Below are 23,558 nucleotides of genomic sequence, written 5' to 3' on the forward strand. Positions count from 1 at the left end.
CGCACACTGTCTATTATTATTCTTAGTAAGACAGTATCGACCGACGAAGGCACACAGTGGTACTGCCTGTTTCGTTATTACAACCTTTCCTAATTCACGAGTACTGGCGAAGCTAGGCAACAGAAGTAGATGGCTGCTAAAGAGAGGTCGTCCTTCTTCATATGTCATGGATACGGGCCGTGGACCAGGCTTTGTCCCCCTGTTAAACGATTTCCCTGCTACTGCACATATTGGCATTAGTTTCACATTAGTCCATGTACGACAGACATGATACGAACTGTTGCCGCAAAGAATAATTGTGAATAGCTGCTATTTGATATCATGACTTTTTATCCGGCCACTGCCGTCAGCGATTGCACAAAGCGAAAGCTTTCCTCACGTGAGCAAAAGGATCCTTCCGTTAGTATCTCTGTGCCTTTTTTTTCAAATCCTACTCAGCTTCCGCAGTCCTCTACCAAACGAAACAACTCGACTTGTCTAGGTGATTTGACCTTTCGTACTCATGGCAGTACCAATACATTTGCTCACGTGTCACACGCGTACGCGATAGGGTCACGTCATAGAATTTCTAGAGAATGACATATGTAAATACTGGTATTGTCGCTACCCTTCTCGTGACGGTGTGTCACGCCGACACGCGAGTCGCCTTCGTCGATTGGCGCCTGTTGGCCTGACCGCTTGAGAATAGCGATGACGATAACAACACTGCCAACCCTGTCACCGACATGAATGAAAGAAACAATAATGATCCAAAACAGCAGTAACAATGATGCAAAACAACATTCAAATTCCGTATTTCGGTCGTGTTGATCATCACCGCTTAGCACCGTTGCACTGCCTATTCGCGTGGGGCTCATTGAGGGATCGGTATTGGCGGGGTTATTCGAGACAAAGTTGAGTGGCCCTGCCACAGTTGTCGTAGATCTACCATAGTTTATCTCTGCTGCAGCTATTGCTTCTGCTGCTGTCACAAGCATTGGAGGCGGGGTCACAGCAGCGCTATAGAGGTACATCTGACAGAAGTGATAGCGCTAAGCTACCGCCGAACGAATTAGTAGAAATTTCGAGCGTTTCCGCAAAGATCTTTCTCAGAACACACGCAAGACAATCGTAGATACACGGATTCACGTAGATTATACCATAGTCATGTACGCGGTATATATCAACTAACGTCACGCCGCGACAGGACCCTCTTGGTCCATTGATTTATTTGCAGATTCAATGATTCTTCAAATGTGTTACTGTTATTATGTTTTTTTTATCCAAGCGGAAAATTTTAAGTTAGCTGCTGCACCACTATATGTCTAACCAGCTTTGCCATATTCGTAAATTCTAACGAATCTCTGCCTTTTGCGATGAAGTTTTGGCTTTCGTCTTTCTGAAGACAAATATTGGTATCTATTAAGAGTTGAACGGAACAGTGCTACACGCCTCAGATATTTCCAGAAGGTAATTACTGGCAGCAACCGTGAAGTCGACATCAACTTCGGAGCTCAAGAAGCGCTACAAGGAGAGAAAACTGTATTAAAGATGACCAAAAAAGTGTTTTGAGTCTTTTTTTTTTAACGAAGGATCACTTTAATTAATTAAAGCTGTTAAAATTGAAATTTCTATGTAATACAATGCGTTAATTTTTAAACCAAGTAGTTGTTACTCATGGCATTCGAAAGATCCTATGAACGGTGCTTATTACATGCTTTTAATTGAAAGTTAACGAACAATACACTATAAAATCACACGGGGAGCGTGATGTACTAAAAGTTATGGCTACGTTTCTTGGCGTCATCCTGATAACTGGTCGTATGATTAATTACTATTTTTTTATATATTTTATTATATATCATATATTATTATATTAGTATAATATCAATATATATATTATGGAGTTGCCATGTTTTGAAGTGACTGCTAATTTAACTTACAGCAATCAATTACTTTATTAATGATGACTCGATACCGTTGTAAGGCCAGCCTGCCGTTTCATCGACACAATACACCAAATAGCAAACTTTAATTGAAACTTATTCAAAAAAATAATTCAACAATCCTAAGTCAAATTTCTTTGCATAGAAAAGCTGCATTTGGATTATCCATAGTATGCCTTTAATGTACAACCCATCCCATCAAGTTATTACCTGAACAGCAATCGTGTACGATGTAGCTCGAGTATAACTTTTATCAAAATGTGCCCAAATAAAGGTTTTTTCTGTTGGCGGTTGCCCCATCTAGGGCTCCATTTGCACATACCATTTGACAATAGCCCCGTACACGTATCCGGCCTCTGTCACATTATTGCGCCAATAGTAACATTGTAGCCGGATATATATGTTCATAGATGTTGTGGTAAACGATGTATTCAAAGTCAGCGCGCGCAGCGTGGACACTCATAGTAAATACTGTCGATGTCTGCGAAGGGGGGCCCCACTCTGCTAAAGCTATTTCTAAAACAAATTCTACGAAATCATCATGGCCCACGTTGTCAAATTGAATGGTATCAAGATAAGGTCAATATGGTTGCCTGTGGAGGAAGCAGCGTTGTTATAGGCATCGCTGGTAGCGGTCGGAATACTGCAACGTCTGATTACAAAAAAGGCCCCAAAAAAACATTTGTTAGTTTTACTTGCAATGATACAAGCATTCATATATGACTATGTATTGGTGGTCGTTAAAGGTGCACCATTAACATGAGAAGATCCTTCATAATATTTAATTCGTGTCAAATACAGTTCACACCTTTTACGCTGAAATAACGTTTTTCGCTAAACTAAAACAGCCTTCTTTATAAACAATTTTGGTGAATGAGCTAAGCGGTGCGTTGAAGTACCGAGTTTATCCGAACTTGGCCAACCTCTTGCTTCTTTCGCGAAGTGCTCTATTGCGCTCACTGAGGAAATCTGCAACCATATATATAAGAGTTCCCACTAAAATGGATAGTAAGGTCAAAAGTGCAAATAGGACCGGATAAAGTATTTCTGGTAATAAGCGTTCATCGAAGAAGTGAGTTCCGAACATGTTTTCTTCGGCAAAAGCTGAAATGTGCTCCTGAACGCTGCTACGTTCCACTCATGTAATTATCGTCTTTCGGTTATCTGAAGTAACATACTTTTCTAGTAGATATAGTGAATTCGCTTATTAACCGAATAGAAATCACATGTCCATAGCGAAAGTAGAAAGGCTGACAATGGTGGTGTCAGGTGCAATGCTGAGGGCTCACGCCCATCCATGGAGTGTGCTCCTCTATTACTAGATGAATGGCCTCGAGTCCTCGTGCCTCGTCGTTAGCCCAAATCGACGAAAGCCTGTTGGCAGTTCTTATGTCCGTCGGTCCTTGAACAGAAAAACACGTCAAGCGATAAGGCGGAATGATCGTTCGAATATAGAGTTCTATTATTCGATTTTGTCTGCAATACTTGCAACACTGATTGTTATGACAAAAGGATCTGCCGTCAATCTTGAGCTTATAAATCCCAACGTTTCCTTGCCGTGCCCTCTTAACACACCGTTTGGCTCATTAATGCGACCTATTTATATAAATGAATGTTAATGATTATAACTATTATTATACCTATGTGTAGAAATAACGATCAATATTGATATGTTTATATATTTCTTTATTTATCTTAAAAATCCTATATAGCTTATGGCGCCCAGTAGGAATAGATCGGTAGCCTCTGGGTTAAATACACAAAACTGAATAACATCTTGAATTCAGGCTGGGCAGAAATATTTACATATCTGCGACTAGTCTCAGTCGGGTGCCGATAAGCATTTACTATTTGCCTAGACCCGGGCTTTTTTAAAGCTTTTCATCGTATTCTAGAATGTAACAGCACAATAAACATGCCGTCAATGTGCACTACTACGAATTTCACGATTATTTGCTTATAGGCTTTGTATATAGGTAATACAGTTTTATTCAAAGGACGTGTAGTCTAAATAATTTTCAACCTGGCCTTCGTTTTCCTTTTGCTTTAATATTTTGCCAGCTTATACTATAAGGCCAAGTGAAACGGCATGGGTCGTGTGGATGTCTTAAGTAATATCGGTTTGACTATTGGAATGAAGCGTGTCCTTTGTTCCTAGCGTTCCTGTAGTAGCACACTAGCCTGCTCGTCTGGTTTACAGCTCCCCCTAAAGATAGCTTGTACAGCCCTTGCACACATCTCTGATGATTGTTTTGAATTGTACTGGGCAACACAAACTGATACATTCGCGAATTTCGACCTGTATGATTGATAAGGTGAATGATACCTGTTTTTGAAACAAGCACATTACTATACGTATTTTGAAATACGCTTCTCTCTTTAATATTATGCAAGGATATCAATTTTTTTTTACGTATTTGCGAAGAAACGCGCAGTTTTCAATGGCGTGTGTCATATTAGGTTTAAAAGGTTATGTCCGATATATCTTTTTAGTTGCCCGATTGGGTATGGAGTAATCCCAGAAACATGATTTTAAAAAAGTCGCAATAAAAGTTTAACAGGCTCATATTGTATAAACAAGAAATGCATCTGACAAACTTCTAGCTTCGATAACGCCTGTGTCTTATTCAAGACACAGGCGTTATTGATGCAGTACAGTGACGGGTAATATCGTTTTGCCGGTACTCAATATTGTCTGAGCAAGCTCATCTGGTTTCGGCCACAGGTAGCACTTTAATATGTCTCCGTAGCAACTACATAACAAATAATAAGCAACACGATGTCAGTCTATGCTATCGTCTACATAATAGGCCTACTACAGTTCCATAAGTGATTGCGTGAAAATGATGTGAGGGTTATCATTTGCCCGTGGGTGGCATGCAAGTTTTTGTTGCGTACTGATTCAGTTCGGTAGAAGTACGAACCGACTGGGCAGGCGATTCGCAATGCAAACAAAACAAAAACCCAGAATTCCATTGCAGCTACTCTTCGGCCCAAGCAGCAAACGACACCTTGCATCGCCCACAGATTTGAGGTCATGAGTTGACTGTATCTGTAAAACCCAACACCGAGGTTTTCTTGCTGGACATATCAGGTAGTAGCGTACAACAGACAAAAATGTTGCGATCGGCGAGATACTGAGGGGTTCGGCCTTCTTAGTATACATCCAGCCATCTGCCTCTGTGTATCCACATGGTAGCAGAAAGGTAAACAGTTTACAATCCGTAAATATCTGGGAAAGAAAATATACTCGATAACCGATGTTCATTATGTCTTTCATTGTCAACGACAATAACGTAGGTTTTGATACGACTCATACGGCATGGTAGGTCCAAATTTGCCTGCTCGTTTATAGGCAGGCTGTGTCTTGTCTGTCAGATTTAATAACACATTGATGGACAGTTAAGTAATAATAGTCCGACGTGTATAATGGCAACCAACAAGCAGAAATCGACAAAACTAAGACACCGCGATGAATGGTTGGCGTCAAAATGATGGACCACCAACGGCAAAAATCTATTTCTCATGTTTTTCTAGGTTATACTCTGATTAAATATTAACCCCGTAGGAAATAATATTTCCTATGGTTAATGTACTTAAACCGTTACTTCAGGTTGTACAAAATGAAGTGTGTCCAGGTCCAAATTTGAAATACGCGTCCCTCGACCTAATGGGTATGTTACAACTGCGCTCTGGCGACGTCACATGAGTTGTCTTAAGGGGCTGAATATCTCGCTGCTTTGAAGGAAGCACCAGTTTCTTTGTGATGAAGTATCGAGATCGACTTTTCTCCGAAGATGAATTAAACATTCGAAATATGAGCAAATGTGGCAAAACAATACGACACAAACGCTCGTTGTAGTACAAATGATCTTGTGTTCTGTTCCCGTGATGGCGCAGTGATTTCGTGTTTGCCTACAAAATATAGAGACAAATTAAGTGGTCAAAATCGGGTGCAGGAAGAGGCTAACCGTAATGCCCAATAGCAGTACAGCAAAATTTGAAGCATCGATTCAAGTCATCTTGTGTTTTCTATTTAGCATTTATTAAATAAACACACGAAACAAGCTAATTAAAGAAAAAAACGAAGTGATAATCTGTGGTAAAACTATATACTCTAAGAATAGATTTTTATCTGCCAAATAGATAGCGTCACCAGTTAAAAGTCGAAATGAATACGCGACCAACGTAAGTCAGCGGCACGGCCTATAGGTCAGCAAGCCTGTATGTACCTATACTATGTTACAAGCTATTACGCTTCGTGCTCATTAAATGTGTAGGATGCGGTCGGCATATCTACCTTGAAAATTTTTCTTAGGCTTCATTTCGAAAAGCCCGTCCAAAAACATGAACGAATTTTTTCGCATACGCTAGAAGTATCGTTCCTGGTGCTTACATTTATTCAATATAATGATCATCAACTATAATTACAGCGTTAATTAGGGACTTAAGACACTTACTACTCGTTTTCAACATATACCTCCTTTAATTTCTAACTAGCTTTCTAATAGCAACCGTGCTTCAAGCGATATCGACAGGGGTAAGCTCTTAAAAGTGTCGCTCACATATTCTACATACAAACGATGTAAACAAGGGCCAAAATCAAATTTTGGACTGTTCCCAGCTCAAAGGTCCCAAAAAATGTAGGAGCTCGAAATAGTTAAAATCATGCAAAAAGTCTTAAAAAGACTGGCCGTCGGGGTTTATCTGGACGAGCTAGTGGGCAAATGATATTCTCCTTTTCTAAACGGTCGTTAAAGACACACGCGTATCTAAAGTGGATTTTTGAACGATTCTGAGAAACTATTTATCATTTTAAATTAAAACCTTACTGACGGCATTTTCCTAGTGGAGATTCGTTCAGCGCGGAAATTAGATAACAGGTAATCTTCACTTCAATATTAAAAACGACGCACTATTGTTCGCCATGACGAATACCCTATTTTTTGTAAAAACAATCGACTTTGGTTCAGTACCAGGAGCAGCGGATGAACACATACCCGTTAGGGCAAACAGTCAGATAAAGTTTTCCCTGATTCAGGTGCACCACTATCTATACAGCATCGCTAGCTGTACGTTACTGAAGATGACGTTAAAATTCTACCTCTTACTATCCTATATTTTATTTTATAATGGAATAAATATCACCATGTGCCCGAGCTATAGTGTGCGTTTGACTAGGTGTACAGGATCCCCGACTCCGACTAGTAAAATTGATCACGAAGAAATAATAAAATAGGCGCGTGCAAAGCTTGTGGGTCTAAAATTAATCTGCGTTTAAAAGTGTTGAACCTACTAAATATGAGTCCGTACCATGCCCACAACGACGACGACGACGACGACTACGGAGGAAACTTGTGCTCAATCTATATTCTGCCGCAAGATATCAATGGCGTCGCATGGATTCGTTTACTTAGATTAATCCGCTGCGAAATAAAAACAAGCAGAAGCTAGTGGAAACCTTTAGGAGCGTTATAAATCCTTAATAGGATTATAAACAACGGAAGTACTTTTCTACCAGTAGGACGGCATGCCTGCAAGAACCTCAATATCATTAATGATTTGCTAGTTTATAGAAAATATGATCTTTTTCATTATGTTAAAGTTACTGATGACAGGACGCGACGGTAGATTTGTTCGTGATAGATAACGTTATTTTATGTTAAAGCTAATTCTTAAGATTAATCAAAACATTTTTATAGCTTTACCGGATTCAAGGCCAAGGTTATGCTTCATAAAGGCTGCTGATCGTAGTCGAAAAAATATATTTTTTAATCCTGTCTAATGTTACTACAGGCTCTCATGACACCTTCAAAACAAACTGCAAACGCTGCTAGATAGATTAGGCCATCTTAATCTGTGTGCAAGTGGCTGCGTTGGTTTTGAGATTCACGTATCACTGATGATGCATTTATAACGCTATATATACAGGAATAACATAAAAAAAAAATCATGCATGTATATCATCCGTATAGATCATCGTAACAAATAATCAACTACTAAATTGCCGTGGTAGATAAACGAGTAGGAAAGCGCTAACTGCTAAAATAGAACGAACGTCTCAAGTGAAATTTAATAATAGTCGAGCTCCGATAGCGTTTATATATTGTAAGCCCAGTCATCACAACTCGATCTAACGTGGTACCATCAAAATGAACTCAAACGACGTGTATCAATAGCATTAGTCAAAAAGGAGTCCCGGCTACTCTCTCTCTCTCTCTTTCTCTCTTTCTCCATTTCGCCGCCATCTCCACGAGGCATCGGTCGCCCGTTGTAAACTGGCAAAGAAAATGAGTTCATTCGCATCGTGCTGATGCAACGTGGGCTCAACCCGTTTATATAACAGAGACGATAATAAACGCATCGGTGAATTCAAGGCAAGCTTGGATGAGCTGTCAATACTCATCCCATGTGCAAAAGCTAAATTCCCGTCCAGTGTTACGAACAGCAAGTGATCTATAAGCACGAGAATGGGCGACAGAGCACCAATTTATACATCGGAAACAACTGGCTCCGACGACACCGGCAATGGTAGATATCGAAACTGGCCTTCTTTAGAACCGGCGGAAAAGCCGGCGGTTCGAGCATACGAACCGGTGCGCATAGTATCTCTACAGTGTATATTGTAAACAGAGTTAACGAGAGGAGTGGAAAAGCAAGACCACGAAATCTTGTATGCTGTCCATAGCCTTAGCGTGATTCATGTTTCGAATTAAAGGTCTTTATCTGTTAACAGAAGTTCTGTATTCAGTAGTCTCGGAGACGAGCATGTGTGCATGTGGTGCCTGAAGACGTTTTCCATACAGAAAACAGCTGATGCAATTTCAGAGGGGCATGCGCGCATTATTGAAAGCTGGTCCGAATTATGTTTATATTCCACATATTTTTTTCTCGAGTTTTTCTTTGCCCCAACTCAACAATGATCATAATTGGACATAGTCCAGTGCCGTTAAACGTATTTAAAGATATCAGCATAACCATATGTTTTTCGTCATTCATTTTATAATGTTATATATTAATTATAATGCAATTTTATTCATATGACCATTCGACAATAAATAAATAGAAGCCGAGGTTAGAAACTGTTTAAATGATTTTCTAAAGTAAAACCTAAGCTTAATTTGCCAGTGTCAGTTAGTGACGCGATCCGTGCGTATTGTGATAATATACGCAGATAGAAATGTTGGGGGCAAAAACGACTATGCTTGTGTAAGAAACTTTATTAAAATTATTTAAACAATTTATGAAGCAGGAAGTTATGAGCTATACAAGGCTGATACTACTGAAGGTTTCAGTAAAGAAAAGGGTAAATGAGAGGGTATGTCGGGGGCGTCGCATGTATTTGTGTACTTTATCGTTTCGATTTTGTTTTTGTTAAGATTTTGGTATTCGACGATAAATCAAGGGTAGAGTATTATGAAAGTAATTTCGTAAAAAAAATTCTTATGAAATAATAATAATAATGCATCAAGTGCTTAGTACGTTTTTGCCTCTACAACTTTGCCATAGACACCTACCTAAAAGAACTTTAGACGAAAACCCACTCAAAACATTAGTTTAGAAAACAGGCCTACACTCAGCTAAACAGACCCACTAACGGTGATAAAGATAGTAGAAGCAAATAGTAGACACATATATACATACATATATACACACTATGCACGAAGTATTTCGCCCATATGAACATATGTTCTTACATTTAAGCGTGACCTTTGTTGCCGCGTAGGTCTCTGTAGGTTTGTTGGTTTAAAAAAGTGACTAAACGGCTTCTGTCTATAGGTTCCGAAGGCACGCCGTTCAAAACGGTGTTGCGTGCAATGCATTACGCGAAGCAAGAGCCTTTTCCAGATATTTTCGTGGACAGCAAGGACAGTAGTGTAAAATATGAGCTGATCAGCCAGGCGCAAAAAAAGAAAATTAAAAAAATATGGGTATGTTTATACTAGCTAATATAGTATTAATAATGCCAGTGAGTTAATAGCATGTAATTTCGAAATTACTTCTGCTATATCTGGATGGATATGACATTGATAAGAGCAATCGATGACCAACTAAGCTAAACGAGTCGGCTTAGACTTCTACGATTTGCTCTGATTTGCTACGCATATTTCCTGATGTATCAATAATAAACAGAGATGATTTTATTTTAAAGGTGCGTGAGTGTTACAAAGATGCTGATAAAGCTGCTGCAATCGAAAAACGTGAAGCTGAGGATGCCGCACGACGCGAGCAGAACCTGGAGGAAGCAAAGAAGATTGTTATTGCAGAGGACCCCAGTTTGCCCAAAGCAATGGTAAAGGACGACCCTCTATTTTTGTAAAATAGTGACATGTATATATATAACTTATGCATTATATATGTACAAGAGTCTACGGACATAACTAGAAGATGTTTTACTGGTTTATAGTGATATACTGACTGTTTTTAACGCCTGCAAATGCTGGTAGCCTTCATGTTCCTATTTCGTTTTGTCAAATTGGCCTTTTTAGGAGATGAAAATTCGTGAACTTACGAAGAACAAAGGTAAACGAATGCGTGTGTTCGGCTGGGTACACAATCTGCGGCGTCAAGGCAAAGCTATCATGTTTGTTGTACTTCGTGATGGTACCGGATTTTTGCAGTGCGTGCTTAGTGACAAGCTATGTCAAACTGTTAATGCACTCAAGTTGACTACCGAATGCACGGTATGACACCTCTGACAGAAATTATAAATGTATTTACTTTACGCTTCTGTGTATACGTTCTATGATGTTGCCTTTGTAGAGTACGCAGGTTATCAGTACTACCCATTTCTTCGAACATTTATCAATTGGGCTTTAGTAGATAACTCCAGTCACCTATGGTATCTTCCTATGGTGTTTGTAAATACATGTAGCTTAATGTTAGACTGATTTGGCTGACATACATTTTTGCCAAAGAAATGAATTTGTGATAGTTCGACGATAATGCAGTTCGGCTAGGCAGAATGATATGGCCTGGCTTTAGTGTTTTTATCTATACTAAAATAGATTTTTTACTTCAGAAGGAAGTCTACTGGAGGGTTGTATCTTCTGGGTTTTTTTTTGTTCGCGGCAAGCTGTCATTCAGTTATTTGTAGATCATCGTCTCATAAGGCAGTCAATTGCTGGGCGGTAGTTTCAAAGCATTACGGTTATGATGGTAATCGTGTTTTTATTTTTGCAGGTTTTAATCACAGGCATAGTGAATGATGTTCCAGAAGGCAAATCGGCGCCAGGAAATATCGAGTTGCTGGCTGACTATTGGGAGATGATTGGAGAAGCTCCCGCTGGTGGTATCGATAACGTTATCAATGATGAAAGCCATGTCGATGTTTTACTCGATAACAGACATCTAGCACTGCGTAGCGAGACGTTGAGCAAAATTATGAAGGCCCGGTCGGTAAGTTGCTCCTATCTATTATCTCACGATCGAAGTAGATTTAGAATATACGCCTGGGACGTCCTCATTAATTACCCTTGACTGGATACAGCTCATTGTAAGCATCCGGTACGTGGTACGTTACAGGTAATCATGCAGTGTTTCCGAGACCACTTTTTTGAACGTCACTATACAGAAGTATTTCCTCCTACACTTGTCCAGTGTCAAGTCGAGGGCGGTTCTACACTGTTTAAGTTGGACTATTTCGGAGAGGAAGCCTACCTAACGCAAAGTTCACAGCTTTACCTCGAAACCATGCTACCCTCTCTAGGTATATCTCTAGGTCATGCTTTTATAACAATATCTTTGTATCTCTTGTTTATCTATCATCCATTTATCTACTTGCAGTGTTATCATTTATAATATATAACAGGTAATAATGCCAGTGATACGATTGGGAACAATGGTATTGCGCGCTGTGCGATCTGCGGGTGCAGAAAAGTTCGCACAAGTAAAACTCGTAATTTTACGTTATTAAGCCACAGGTGTGATGATCGATTGCGTACGCTACACTTGATTATGTAACGTGTCCAATACAATTGAGTGAAAAAAAATTACTGTACCTATGGGGCGGTCTCTTTTTTGAGGCGTTTCCTTCGTTTATCCGAAACGTTGGATACTGAGGTTCCTACATGCGACTTCAATGTAAAGCGCTGCTATCAGGCTAGAAGCTCCTACGGTTAAAGCTAAACTAACTAAGCTACATCGAAAGTGCACGGTATTAATGTTGCACTCTACCTGATTCGATCAATTCGCAATTGTTTGTAGGAGACGTATTCTGCGTCGCAATGTCATACCGAGCCGAACAATCACGCACGCGCCGCCATTTGGCTGAATACACTCACATCGAAGCAGAGTTCGTGTACATAACTTTCGACGAGCTGCTCAACAGGTAACTTCGGCTGATTGGCTGGCGTTTTACTAATCAGTTTTTTTTCATTTCGTAGTGCGATCTAAACTTTTCTAAATGATCGAGCTTCGTGATCGAGCTGCAGGAACCACATGCGTAGATGCTCTAAAACAAGTATCATCTGATCCTGTTAGGCGCCGTTTGGCATAGCGAAATCGATTTTTTGTACGATTATGGAGAATTATTTCATAAGTGTTTGCGTCCTTCCAGGATTGAAGATATGATCGTTGATGTCGCTGAGCGTGCTATGAAATCGCCTATTGGCGAGATTATCAAGGAGCTGAACCCGTCGTTTGAGCCTCCTAAAAAACCATTTAAGCGAATGACTTACGTCGATGCTATTGAATACTGTCGCGCTCACGATATCCTAAAAGAAGATGGAACTCACTTTGATTTCGGAGACGACATACCCGAGATGCCAGAAAGAAAAATGACGGACCAAATAGGAGAGCCGATTCTACTCAATAGGTTCCCTGCTGAGATTAAAAGCTTTTACATGCAGGTAACTAACTACACAAGCACTGGTCAGTTATCACCTACGATGATTTACTTGCGAAGTGTTTCCGAATTTTATATCCGATATACCACTTGAAGTCGTGCTAGAACTAAAAACTAGCTAGCAATAACTTGTATCTAATGTGCGGTACAGTGATAAAGTTCGTAGTGATGGTTTTAAAGCAAAAGGTAAGCTAATGGAATTGACGTTCAATGCCCCTTAGATTCGACCTGTCGTGATCTACCAGCTATTCACGCAATGTTAGTTACCATAGAATGTGCCGCACGCCGTTCAATGTCTCTGCAACGGTGAACTGTGTAAATGGAAAATATATCTAAAAAGTCACTTTGTATGTCTGCAGCGAGACGCCGCCGACAACCGAGTTACGGAATCCGTTGATGTATTAATGCCTGGCGTCGGTGAAATAGTGGGTGGATCAATGAGGGTTTGGAAGGAGGAATCACTCACAGAAGGGTTCAAACGCGAGAACATCGATATGGCTAACTATTTCTGGTAACAACGATTCCTTTATTCTTCGCTTATTGTTGAAAATGCATAATAATTAACGCTTAGTATGCATAGTAATACAAATTTTCAGACGGCGTGTCAGACAATGGTTCGACCGTTTTTACATAATAATATTACGTTCGAACGACTTGTAGCGTAAATTTTACTGAGTAGAATTAATTTGTATCAAGCCGTAAACCGTCGTTGTTGTGGTAGTGGTATTCGTTTGTGTAATCTAGCCGAATTATATGTATGCCGATTTATATCGCTCGTTGTAGATCACTCGTCTACCATTTGTTTCCGCTCTTTCATAGGTACATCGACCAGCGTCGCTTCGGAACGTGCCCCCATGGAGGTTTCGGTCTAGGATTCGAACGGTTCCTTACCTGGATACTCGGAAGATATCACATTAGAGATGTAATATTGTATCCACGCTTTGTCGGACGTTGCAAGCCCTAACGTATGTGTTTGAGTGATAGAGGCTGAATCTTGAAGTGAGCAAAAAAAAGTACTGACACTGAACGGCAGACGTCTAGATTCCAGTGTCGACCGTATTGGCGCATGTATGCTCGTTTGACCTTTCCATACTTTATCTAAATAAATTTCTATTCATGGACCTATAATGTACTTAATTCAATGTGATGAAAATGAGAGTAGCTTTACACACTTCGTCGAGCAACGATTACACACACAGTCTTAGTATGTGACCATTTCGACCTACTCATGGTAGCAAATGTCGATTATGAAGGCTTTTTTTAAATAAGCACTTTTAGCTTTTTTAGGTATGAGCGACGGGGACAACCGGAGTAAATAGGCCGAACTTTCAATAATTTGGTCTTGTTATGATGTTTAATTTTCGTGAAATTATAGCTCCATGCTTTAGGGCATACATCTAAGACGTTACTTGTATACTTAAAGGGCTTGATAATAACAATGCTTCGATTAGATTCCCATGCGTGAGCTAAATTGTTGAAGTTGAAACGTCATATAAAAACGTAAAAAGGCCCGGATACCTGAAGATGAATACGTCGTCATTATTCTATCTAATAAATTTTGGAAAATTCACACGCTAACATAAAACTAGCTACCGTACCTAGTCAAAAACAAACGCCACGGTAAACTTTATAATTTCTTTATTTTTTGAATTGTTTGCTCTTTATATTTATTGCATTTGGTTATATTACTTCATCCAGCTAAATCTTCGCTATTGTCGCCGTCTGACAAACCGACCTAGATGCTTTTTGTGCACACGATCATCAGACGAGAGCGCAGACTATCGCCGAGAGAATATATTAGGAAAAATGCCCATAATCTTCTTACAGATAATTATCATCGTAATCAGCACTGTCAACTTATCAGTCTCTCTTGGAAGTTCGCTAACACTCTCCTATCCTGTCTGTGAATTTTTCAGCCCTCTTAACACACGTTTTTCGCACGTAGATTATACCTCTCTTCCGCTCTCCTCCTAATTATAATCACTATGCGATAGTTACATACAGCTTAGTCATCATAATCATCTTTGCCTGTACTCTTACTCTTTTTACACATTTGCAGCGTGTTCAGCATTAATATTACTATTTGACATAATTAACTTTCCCCTCCATTTTTCTCCACATTCATAGTTAAGACGAGCTTTTTTAAAGATAGACTATAAGCTATTTTTTGGTTTGTCTTTTTCTTTACTTATATTTAGTTTGCGCTTTTCGTCGCATATCCCGCAGAGATCGACGATTGTTATCAATCACTGGTGTACACATGTACACAAATATAAATAGTTATTATGTATATCATGGTTACCTTTATATACTTTCCCTGCTTTCCTGTTTTTGTGGTCGCACAATAATGACTCGAGAATAGTTTTCCTATTTCCTTGCCTGTTGTCATCGCTATTTCCAAGCAGATATCACAAAAAGGTGCATGTATCTCGTACGCGTTACGATACACGTGACAAATTGGTGCAGAAAGATTGATTTTCCTTTTTATTTTCAGTGGTCGAATATGAGGTGATTTCTTTCTAGTGTTGTGCTTGATAAATCAATTTGCGTCATCTCTTCGCCTGCCTTATCTCCAGATATCATTGTGAAGGGACTGCATAGTTACCTACAAATATCTGAATACTACTCTGTCCGCTGTCACTGAAAGCAATGTCTACAATCATTGCGCAAGCGCGATCTTCTTTAGCAGTACCCGTAACTACGTATGGTCTTGTCATTCCTATCAATATGTAACAATACGAGTTGGGAACACTCATTATTTGCAAGCGGTATAATTTGTTCTAAACCTTTAACCCCTTTTTGGCGTCAATTTGCTATACATGAATTGTGATTGTTCTTTTTATTACTATCATACCACGTGACGAATACCTTGGCCGTTTGACTGGCAGGTTTTTTTCGATCCCAACCAAGTGCCTCGAACAGGTTTCGCCAAAAGTGCAACTTAGAACGTACACATTTTCTTTCGCTTAGTTTGTTTCTCGATAATCATAGTTGTTATTTCGGCTTTTGTGTGTTTTCCTTTCGTATGTCAACTGTCCTCATGAGCCGCTTCAGCGTCTTCATCGAAGCAGAAGATCATGTGATATTAGCGATCAAACATGGCAATGTTCTCATGATAAGCTCAGAGCTGATTTCGGTGAAGGAGAAGCCATGGCAGAAAAGGAATTTACTGAAGACTGCTAGATACACTTAGTGCGACTATACGGAGTTTCTATAAAGAGCTGGGGCTGTATTTAATTTATTCTTATGCCTCGAAAAGGAAAATGGGGTTAAGCAAAACGTATTATTGCTTTTGCAGTCTTGAAATTGGCTTCACATATGTAAAGATTATATATATATATATATATATATATATATAACTATTGGCGTTTATATTCCTTCGTGATCTCCTTTGATAATGTTATCGTTGAATATGATTATTTTCCTTGCTGACCTGTCGTATGCTTTTATGTACATTAAGTTTGCCCATACATATATATATATATGTAAAAGGGCAAAAAGCTTCTTACCGTAGCGACTGAACAAGCTTGCTGTGTCTCTCCGCATGTTGTGTTGTTGAAAGTCTGCCGCTGGTCTTGGTAAGTTGTACGTATATGAGTGTCCATGATATATTGCTTAGATCGCCCCGGCTTTCGACTGCATGATATCTCAACCAGACCGGTGATGTAAAGGAAATTTTACATCTTCGTCTTCCTCTAGTCGTTACAAAATATCAAATTAGTCTAAGTCATTTGCGGCCAGCCAACAGACATGTTGATGATGGGGATCGCAACAGTCAATGCCAAGCATATGCACTGTATAGACAATGGTACATTTCTTGTGTAGTCAATGGGGTATAACTTTACAGCAACGGTAATGCTCGTCGTCCCTAGTCGCGCTAGAGGGATGTGTGCGAACTATACAACCCAGGCAACACCTACTGTCCGGTACATTGTGGAACAATGGCTTCCGGCCAACAAAGTATTTGGACGACCATTATGAACTGTGAACTTAATGTGTTCCAAGGTAGCATCCAGTCAACTCTTCATATAAATGTAGCGATTCTGTAATATTCTTACGTTAAACACTTGACTAATGCTTGATATCGGCCGCGTCACTTGTGTGAGCGCGTTCTAAAAGCTTAAAGTGAGCCAGTCGATGGATGAGGTCGTGCAAGAATATAGGAAATGTACTCGATTCCAGCGGGGTTTGCGCTAAGTACAATTTCCATTTGCCGTTTGTATGTAGATGTGAGCATTGTGTGTGTTACGTTTTATGATTTTCAGCATAATTATATTTATGATTTATATCATCAATACCCTGCGCGACTATTCGATAAGCCTTCGAAAATCGCCTGACTTTGTTGTTGGCGTAGTTAACCCAACTGTGCCAACCTACACCAGCTGGGTTATTGGTGCATAAGAAATAATGAAAGCAATTTTCAAAAACAGATCGGACCGAAAACACAATTCTAACACTTTGTCATACATTGGTGACGAATTCTAATCCATATAAGTCGACTGCATAGACAGCTTTTGTTTTCCAGCAAGAAGTAGCGAGGAAACTGCCGATGAAATGTTAGAGAAGCTGAGCAATAACGGGATGTAAAAGGCTCATGTGTTCGGCGCCTTTGATGGGTAATTTATTCAATGAATAATGATGAATCATCTCGGGAATTGACTCGAACGGTTTGCTGAACTGGCCCAGCACGAAACGGCCGTCAGACTTGTAAACAATTTTCATGTGCATGAACCCGCGAGTGCTCCTGAAAGATGCACAGTTTTCAAAAAGAATCGGCGGCAAAGATTATGTAAGAAATTATTTTTGTTAGAGTTAGCTTTGGGAAGAAACAGTACACACTACGCGTCTTATGGCCAAAAAATCCAAAATGAAGGATCCATTTTGATTTAATTGATCATTTGATTGTAACTATATGAAACAGATGTAAAGAACTACTTATTAAATAAAAACAATAATTAAATAGGCTGACTTTATATGAACTTACTTGATAGACAGTGAGTAGTCCTGTTTGCTGCTCTCGCTAATACGAACAAGGTAGCTACCCTCCTTTTGACTGCGAAGTAGACATTCAGCATCCACCCGTGAAATAGCTCCATGGTACCATCCTTGACGAGCTAAGCCGAGTGCCGGGTCTACCGGCTCGCCTTGTGGTAGCGGGACAGAGCATCCAAAGTTGAAGGCCATATTACCTCGACTCCGTTTTGGTGACCCATTTAGATTTAGTGGAAGACTGGGTCGAGATGCGACAGAACTAGAATCTGAACCTTCAGATAGAAGATGTTAAGAGAAACCGCATGTTAATTAATTGGTTGTTGGTGCCATTTTGTCTACCTCATTCAGCAATTCAATACTTGTGCTCTACCTAAGAACAAATTTTTCGATGGAACATTTGCATTTTATGGTAAGGCCGAGAGACAGGTCGGTTCAAACGACTCGTGTACGCTATCTGCATGTTCAGTATTTAGGTGTATTCATGTACTTTCCTTCACGATAAGGTGTTTGCGTTATTTTATTATTATTTTTATTATGTTACTATGTATTGGTTTACTACTATTGAAGCTTCTATTCTATCCTGATATGTTATTCTTAGATTACTTCCTTACTATTATTCGATGGTAGCAGATCGTGAGGCCTTTCGACCGATTGCTTACTGCCCGTTCGATGGAGGTCGGCGGATCCCGACGATACGGAAGAGGCAGATCGGTGGGCTGGGACCCGTGGAGCCATGTTGGGAGAAGAATCGCCTCCACTTGGATTACAACTGCTAACTCCAACTGGCCCACTGAGTCCCGAAACGACTGAACTCGCCGATGAAATTGAGCTCACCGATGACGTGCAAACCTTGCCTGACCTCTGAAGTGCTGAGGGTTGACCGCCTTTAGGTATGTCCCACGGGGAATCATAATCCTCTTCGGGACGATTATCACATGACGGATTTTGCTGCACCTATATGGGACAAAGGAAGATAGGGTTAAATCGTTGTATTGAACAAAGTTCACGTTTTTTGAGTAAACTGATACCAGTACGCATAAGCTAAACATAACCGCAACGGGCATTGGGAGCTTTACATTTACTGTGACTTATGATTACGTCCAACAACAATGTAATGGGAATCCTTTATGGCCAGCCATCCATCCATACATAGTTAAATGTTCTTCTTATAAGCATTACCGGCAAAGAATCACACATCAGCCCCGGAATGAATGTTTTTATAGCCGTACTTTACTTGCCTTATTATTAATATCCTTGACATCGCACGTAGGTAAAGGAAATGGCTGCCTCGAGCTTGTCCTCGGTGGCGTCTTATTACTGTTATCAACTGGAGGAAGGTTTTGGTAGGTCGTACCTTGCCGGGGATGACGCGGCGCTGGTACAGGTGGAGCGGCGGTAGTGGTCGAACTACTGCCCTGGAACTGCTCGCGTGACAAACATAAACGAAGACGCATCTCGCGTTACAAGTCGTCTAGTGTATACGCTGACAAATGTCAGCAAGGGCTTAACACACGGTACCTTAATAGTAGACTTTTTAGACGTATTTGAGAACTAAATCGCAGTATAATTACCTTCTAAATTGTGCTGGGCTTATTTATATATATACATATATTATTGAAAATGTTCGTCACATTGAGCAAAGTAAAAATGCATCGCTGTTCCCTTCTTGGTTCCATGGCAACGTTAGTAGGCCGTACCTGTTGCGGCGGCAGTACCGCGTTGGTCGATGACTGCTGTTGCTGGCGCAAAGGGTTTGCCGAGCTCAGCGGTATTCCCTGCTGGTGCGACGACGATGAAGGGGCTTTCCGTTGGGCGCGAGGTATGCCTGGAGGCAGATCCGTTTTCCGACCGCCATTTCCTCCGCCATGACTCGCACTCGTTGAATTTGCTCGCCGAACGTGCGGCGGTCTAGGGGGAGCTCCAACTCCCATAAGATCGTCGGCACCGTTTCGGACGTTTGCGGCCGCTGCGGCTAGTTTACCTGAAGAGACTAAAATACATGACAAAATAATACACAGTAAATAAAAAAAAAAAACAGCAAAAAAGCACAATGTTCTTGAGGTGGCAGGCTCGTATAGTTCTCCGTGATGGCTTATTGAGTAATTTTAAGCTCACGTTGTGGTTTAGGTTCGAACCCGAACATAGACGCACTTCGTTTCGTGCTTGCAAGTTTAAAAGCGTTACCGGACGTAAATTCGACACATAAAAAAGGCTCGTATGGCTGTATTTGGTAATACGCAAATATGTAGCAAATAATAAATGAAATAAACTTTAGTTTTTTTTTTATTACTATTGTGTAATCTGATTGTTTCGATTCTAATTGTGCAAAATATTGTGCCATTAAGGTGATATGGTTTAAGCGAAAGTTAGATCTGCTTTATCAAGCGGCATACGCAGCATTAAAGGTGCGCAATGCTTCGGTAACTTTCTAATAATTTTTTCTTAGCTGCAACAAAACGTATTCTGTTTTTATGACGAGCTTTCGTCAAAAGCTAATATTTTGCGTTAGCCGTTACGCAAGTCAACATACATCTTCAACTGAACATTAAGAAACGTGTCCATACATAAAGCGGCGATCTGCATAACAGGTGAGTGGACAAATCAACCAGATCAGTAGAGCAGGCCAAAATACCTTACGCAGTGGTGTCGCCGAAGGCTCTGCCTAAAAGCTGAATTGCTACTTAGACAATGGGCGACACTCGAAAAAGGAACGCCCTAAATAACAGCATTTCTATCTGCTTATCGCTTCTCATACACCGTTTGCTGAACTAATCAGTAAGCTATAATTAATAATATAACAGACTTATATGCGCCTGCTAATCATCAGCGCTTACAAAATATCGAAAGGGATCTCCGTAAACGAGCAGGTTCTTCGATCATAAGAACAGAGCAGGGAATAGAAATCACTGGCGTTGACAGCTTCGTCAGCCCTGCTACCGTGCAGGCTAGGGCCCTGTGTGATTTAGAAGACAAGCTACCAATGTACTGCCTGCAGCTATTGTGGGGGGACATGTACTAATAGGCTTGCCTTTATCAGCGATATCAGAGTAACGAGTACGATTCGAATGTAAAATACAGAAAAAATAATATTGTCTATAGCATGATATTACAGGCACACTTGAGTAAATATTTAGGCTCCATCACTGAGTATGTTGTCCTCCATGACGAACATGCTTACCCATGTTCAGGTAGAATATAATGCACAATTTACACAGCTGTCCACTCCATTTAGCCAATGTCAATACTTAAACACTGAAGAAGCGATAAACAGAATCTTCAGCGGATATAGCGATTAGTATATGCAACATGAAATATATGTCACATTTTACGAAACTGTCAATGAAACACTGAACGATAATGGATGCTACGGAAAATGAAGTGTAGAAACTTCCTACCGAGATTCATGGAGGCGTACGGCGTAGAGTACATATCCTCAAGACAGCCATCGCTGCCAGTGTGGGTACGGGAGTTTTTTAGCTCGGCGATGAGGTCCACTGGATCCTGGTACTCGTCGCATAATGTTACCTTGAAACACAAAGAAAAATAGCTAATATTGAATATGATGTAATTGTAGGAACCGCGTCTGTTGCTAGCGTCTCCTACCAAGTTGTTGATTGGAAGAACTGATCGCGTATCGTATTATAGATCTTTTTGACTATACACTTATTGTACTTGCCATGTCAGCCCAAGCAATAGTACGCCGTCAGAGACAAGATTACCGATGGTGTTCGAAAATTGGTCGATTAAAATGACAATCAGAAACCTACGAGCCTATGAACTCTTGAAACTTATGAACAACTGATAAATGAGCAATATTCCTGTAGACAGAATCCTATTCTATTGCAAAAAAAAACGTTTTCAAATACTTCATAATACGATCGAAACTTCTCTGGAGTAACCAGCTATCACCGAATATCCTTGAGGCAAGGGTCGTCGTTACGGCAAAATCTATGCTAGCAAGGGCCATTAGTCACTAGATAGAAATCTATATTTACTTGTCAAAATTAAGTACTCATAACGCAACATAATAACTAAAATCGACGCAATATAAGCATCACTGCAAGCAAACAAATAAAAATAAGGGTTTTTCGTTAGCCTTCAACCATATACAGAAAGGAGCAAATAGATTTTGATCCCAATTTGCGAAGGAGCAGGAAATAAAAGAGTCTTCCTAGATCATCGCTGGTCCTTCATAGAAGGAACGGGTTAATTCTAACAGCAAAGTCTTCAATACCTGGTTAAATTTTACTAATATTATTCCTTGCCACAGTTCCAGCTCTATCAAAACATACTCCATAGTGTAATACTAACGGCTTGTAACTATAAATGGCTAATTTTAATACTATGCAAAGGAAAATTGCAGTTGATGTTATTCTTACTATTAGTCCTATGACGTATGATGGATGTATCACTACTTTAAGTAAAAAAGCACGAGAAGTTGTTATTCAGCCATCGTTTTAAGGCTTGCTATGATACAGCAGTGGAAAATTATTGCTAGTCAAGCATACGCGGGTTATTCTTCAAGTAGGTCGGATTCAATTAGTTAGTCTGCCTACTTTTCACCTACCTGGAGGTCGTCCTGGCTGTGCTGAACACGTCCACTTTCCCCATGCCCCACGACGCCGCTACAAGCCCTGCCAATATTAGCCAGGTTACTTTCACTGTTGCATCTCGCTGGCTGTTGCGTAAAGGCCCCTGCAAACCGCGTCAGAGTATGACTCGGCTATGTTAGTCTATTTGCTCGAACAAGAATATTTACAATGATCTACTGTCTATGGTTACTTTCAGTAAGACGAACAGCCGTTATCGACTGTTCATCCATAGGACTATATCTAACGACTTCTGATCGAATTAAGCATTTCCACCCGCTTCATATATTCATATGATCCGACTTTCCTTTTCTTAGGTGTCATTTTAATCGGTTACAACTTGATCAGACAGCTGATGATATCTATGAGTACGCATTCCAGCTGTGGGTACCGTTGCTTTCTAATGACTGGGACATTGGTTCATACATATCGACGCTCTGTATACATCTGTGTGCTTTTCTCGCCCACGCGATCATTAGCGCTGCAGACAGAACAGGTCCTATCGCTATCCGTATGTCAATCACGATAGGAGGTTGGGAGGCATACGCCAGCAGCGACTTTTCTAAATACCGTCAGCAGGTCCCCAACCGCTGTCGTCACCGTAGATTCGCCTTCTAACCCCCGGCCACTTGCTCATGTTTTCTACCTTTTATCTTGGTTTCGTACAGTAGCATATCTTCGCATATGGTGTCCGACCCGCTTCTTGCTCGCGACGCCGTTATCGACGCACGGCGCGGTATAGCATGTTTGTGTTCTCGCGACACGAAGCCGCCCACGAGGTCACGAACTATTTACTGATTTAGTGGTCTCTACTTTTTAACATTAAGGTAAATCTTTTTCAGTGTTCGAATTCCAGGAATGCATTTGCTCTTGTTCCAGCAACATTCTTCTTCTCTGTGAACCAGCATATGTCAGCTCTGAATCGTTTTCGGCTTTTGGCGTCCGTATTTAAACCAGGCAGGTCCGATCGCCTGCCATATGTTACATTTATGATATCAGTAGGCGTTCGAAAGGTGTTGCGGCCTCTCATAGACCGATTGGCTCTCCCGCCACTACCTCTTCACTTGCTTCACCATGTACCGCTGCATGGGAAGTACAAACGCCACGGCAAATCGATCCGTGTTCCACCGTCTCATCGATGGTGTGTAGGGCTCATAAGGTGATGGTTTTACAGGCACCAATAAGACGCCATCTACACAACCTGAT

General features: G+C 40.4%; 2 protein-coding genes across 7 annotated transcripts in view; one reads left to right on the forward strand and one right to left on the reverse strand.

The window, feature by feature from the left end:
- Positions 1-8,227: 8,227 nt before the first annotated feature.
- On the forward strand, positions 8,228-13,892 carry AsnRS (asparagine--tRNA ligase). 2 transcript variants are annotated; one of them, XM_022815467.2, is made up of 10 exons: positions 8,228-8,456; positions 9,705-9,856; positions 10,078-10,218; positions 10,415-10,609; positions 11,109-11,324; positions 11,451-11,634; positions 12,132-12,255; positions 12,484-12,775; positions 13,131-13,282; positions 13,591-13,892. In XM_022815467.2, the coding sequence occupies exons 1-10, from the start codon at positions 8,396-8,398 to the stop codon at positions 13,733-13,735; spliced, it is 1,662 nt and encodes a 553-aa protein (XP_022671202.1). In that variant the 5' UTR covers positions 8,228-8,395; the 3' UTR covers positions 13,736-13,892. The 2 variants fall into 2 exon arrangements, with proteins under 2 accessions (XP_022671202.1, XP_086832293.1); XM_086976167.1 differs by lacking the exon at positions 9,705-9,856 and having other exon boundaries at positions 8,249-8,456.
- A 500-nt stretch (positions 13,893-14,392) lies between these two features.
- Positions 14,393-23,558, reverse strand: part of hwt (SH2 domain-containing adapter heavyweight) — a 103,685-nt gene continuing 94,519 nt past the window's right edge. For 4 of the 5 annotated variants that reach the window (XM_022814016.2, XM_086976165.1, XM_022814012.2 and 1 more), the window contains 7 exons: positions 22,331-22,458; positions 21,159-21,288; positions 19,461-19,753; positions 19,002-19,184; positions 18,375-18,717; positions 17,756-18,035; positions 14,393-17,515 (listed from right to left, as the gene is read on the reverse strand). In XM_022814016.2, coding sequence (XP_022669751.1) covers positions 17,329-17,515; positions 17,756-18,035; positions 18,375-18,717; positions 19,002-19,184; positions 19,461-19,753; positions 21,159-21,288; positions 22,331-22,458 — 1,544 coding nt within the window. In that variant the 3' untranslated portion in view covers positions 14,393-17,328. The remainder of the gene's footprint in view (positions 17,516-17,755; positions 18,036-18,374; positions 18,718-19,001; positions 19,185-19,460; positions 19,754-21,158; positions 21,289-22,330; positions 22,459-23,558) is intronic. The other variant, XM_022814013.2, reaches the window with a different exon arrangement.

The sequence above is a fragment of the Varroa destructor genome, unplaced genomic scaffold (genome assembly GCF_002443255.2).
Source record: "Varroa destructor unplaced genomic scaffold, Vdes_3.0 BEIS01000007.1, whole genome shotgun sequence".
Taxonomy (NCBI): domain Eukaryota; kingdom Metazoa; phylum Arthropoda; class Arachnida; order Mesostigmata; family Varroidae; genus Varroa; species Varroa destructor.

Coding starts and splice junctions, on each gene's coding strand:
- AsnRS (XM_022815467.2), top strand. CDS start 8,396: ATGGGCGACAGAGCACCAATTTATACATCGGAAACAACTGGCTCCGAC. Junction 10,610..11,108: donor AGTTGACTACCGAATGCACG/GTATGACACCTC, acceptor TTATTTTTGCAG/GTTTTAATCACAGGCATAGT. Junction 11,325..11,450: donor AAATTATGAAGGCCCGGTCG/GTAAGTTGCTCC, acceptor GGTACGTTACAG/GTAATCATGCAGTGTTTCCG.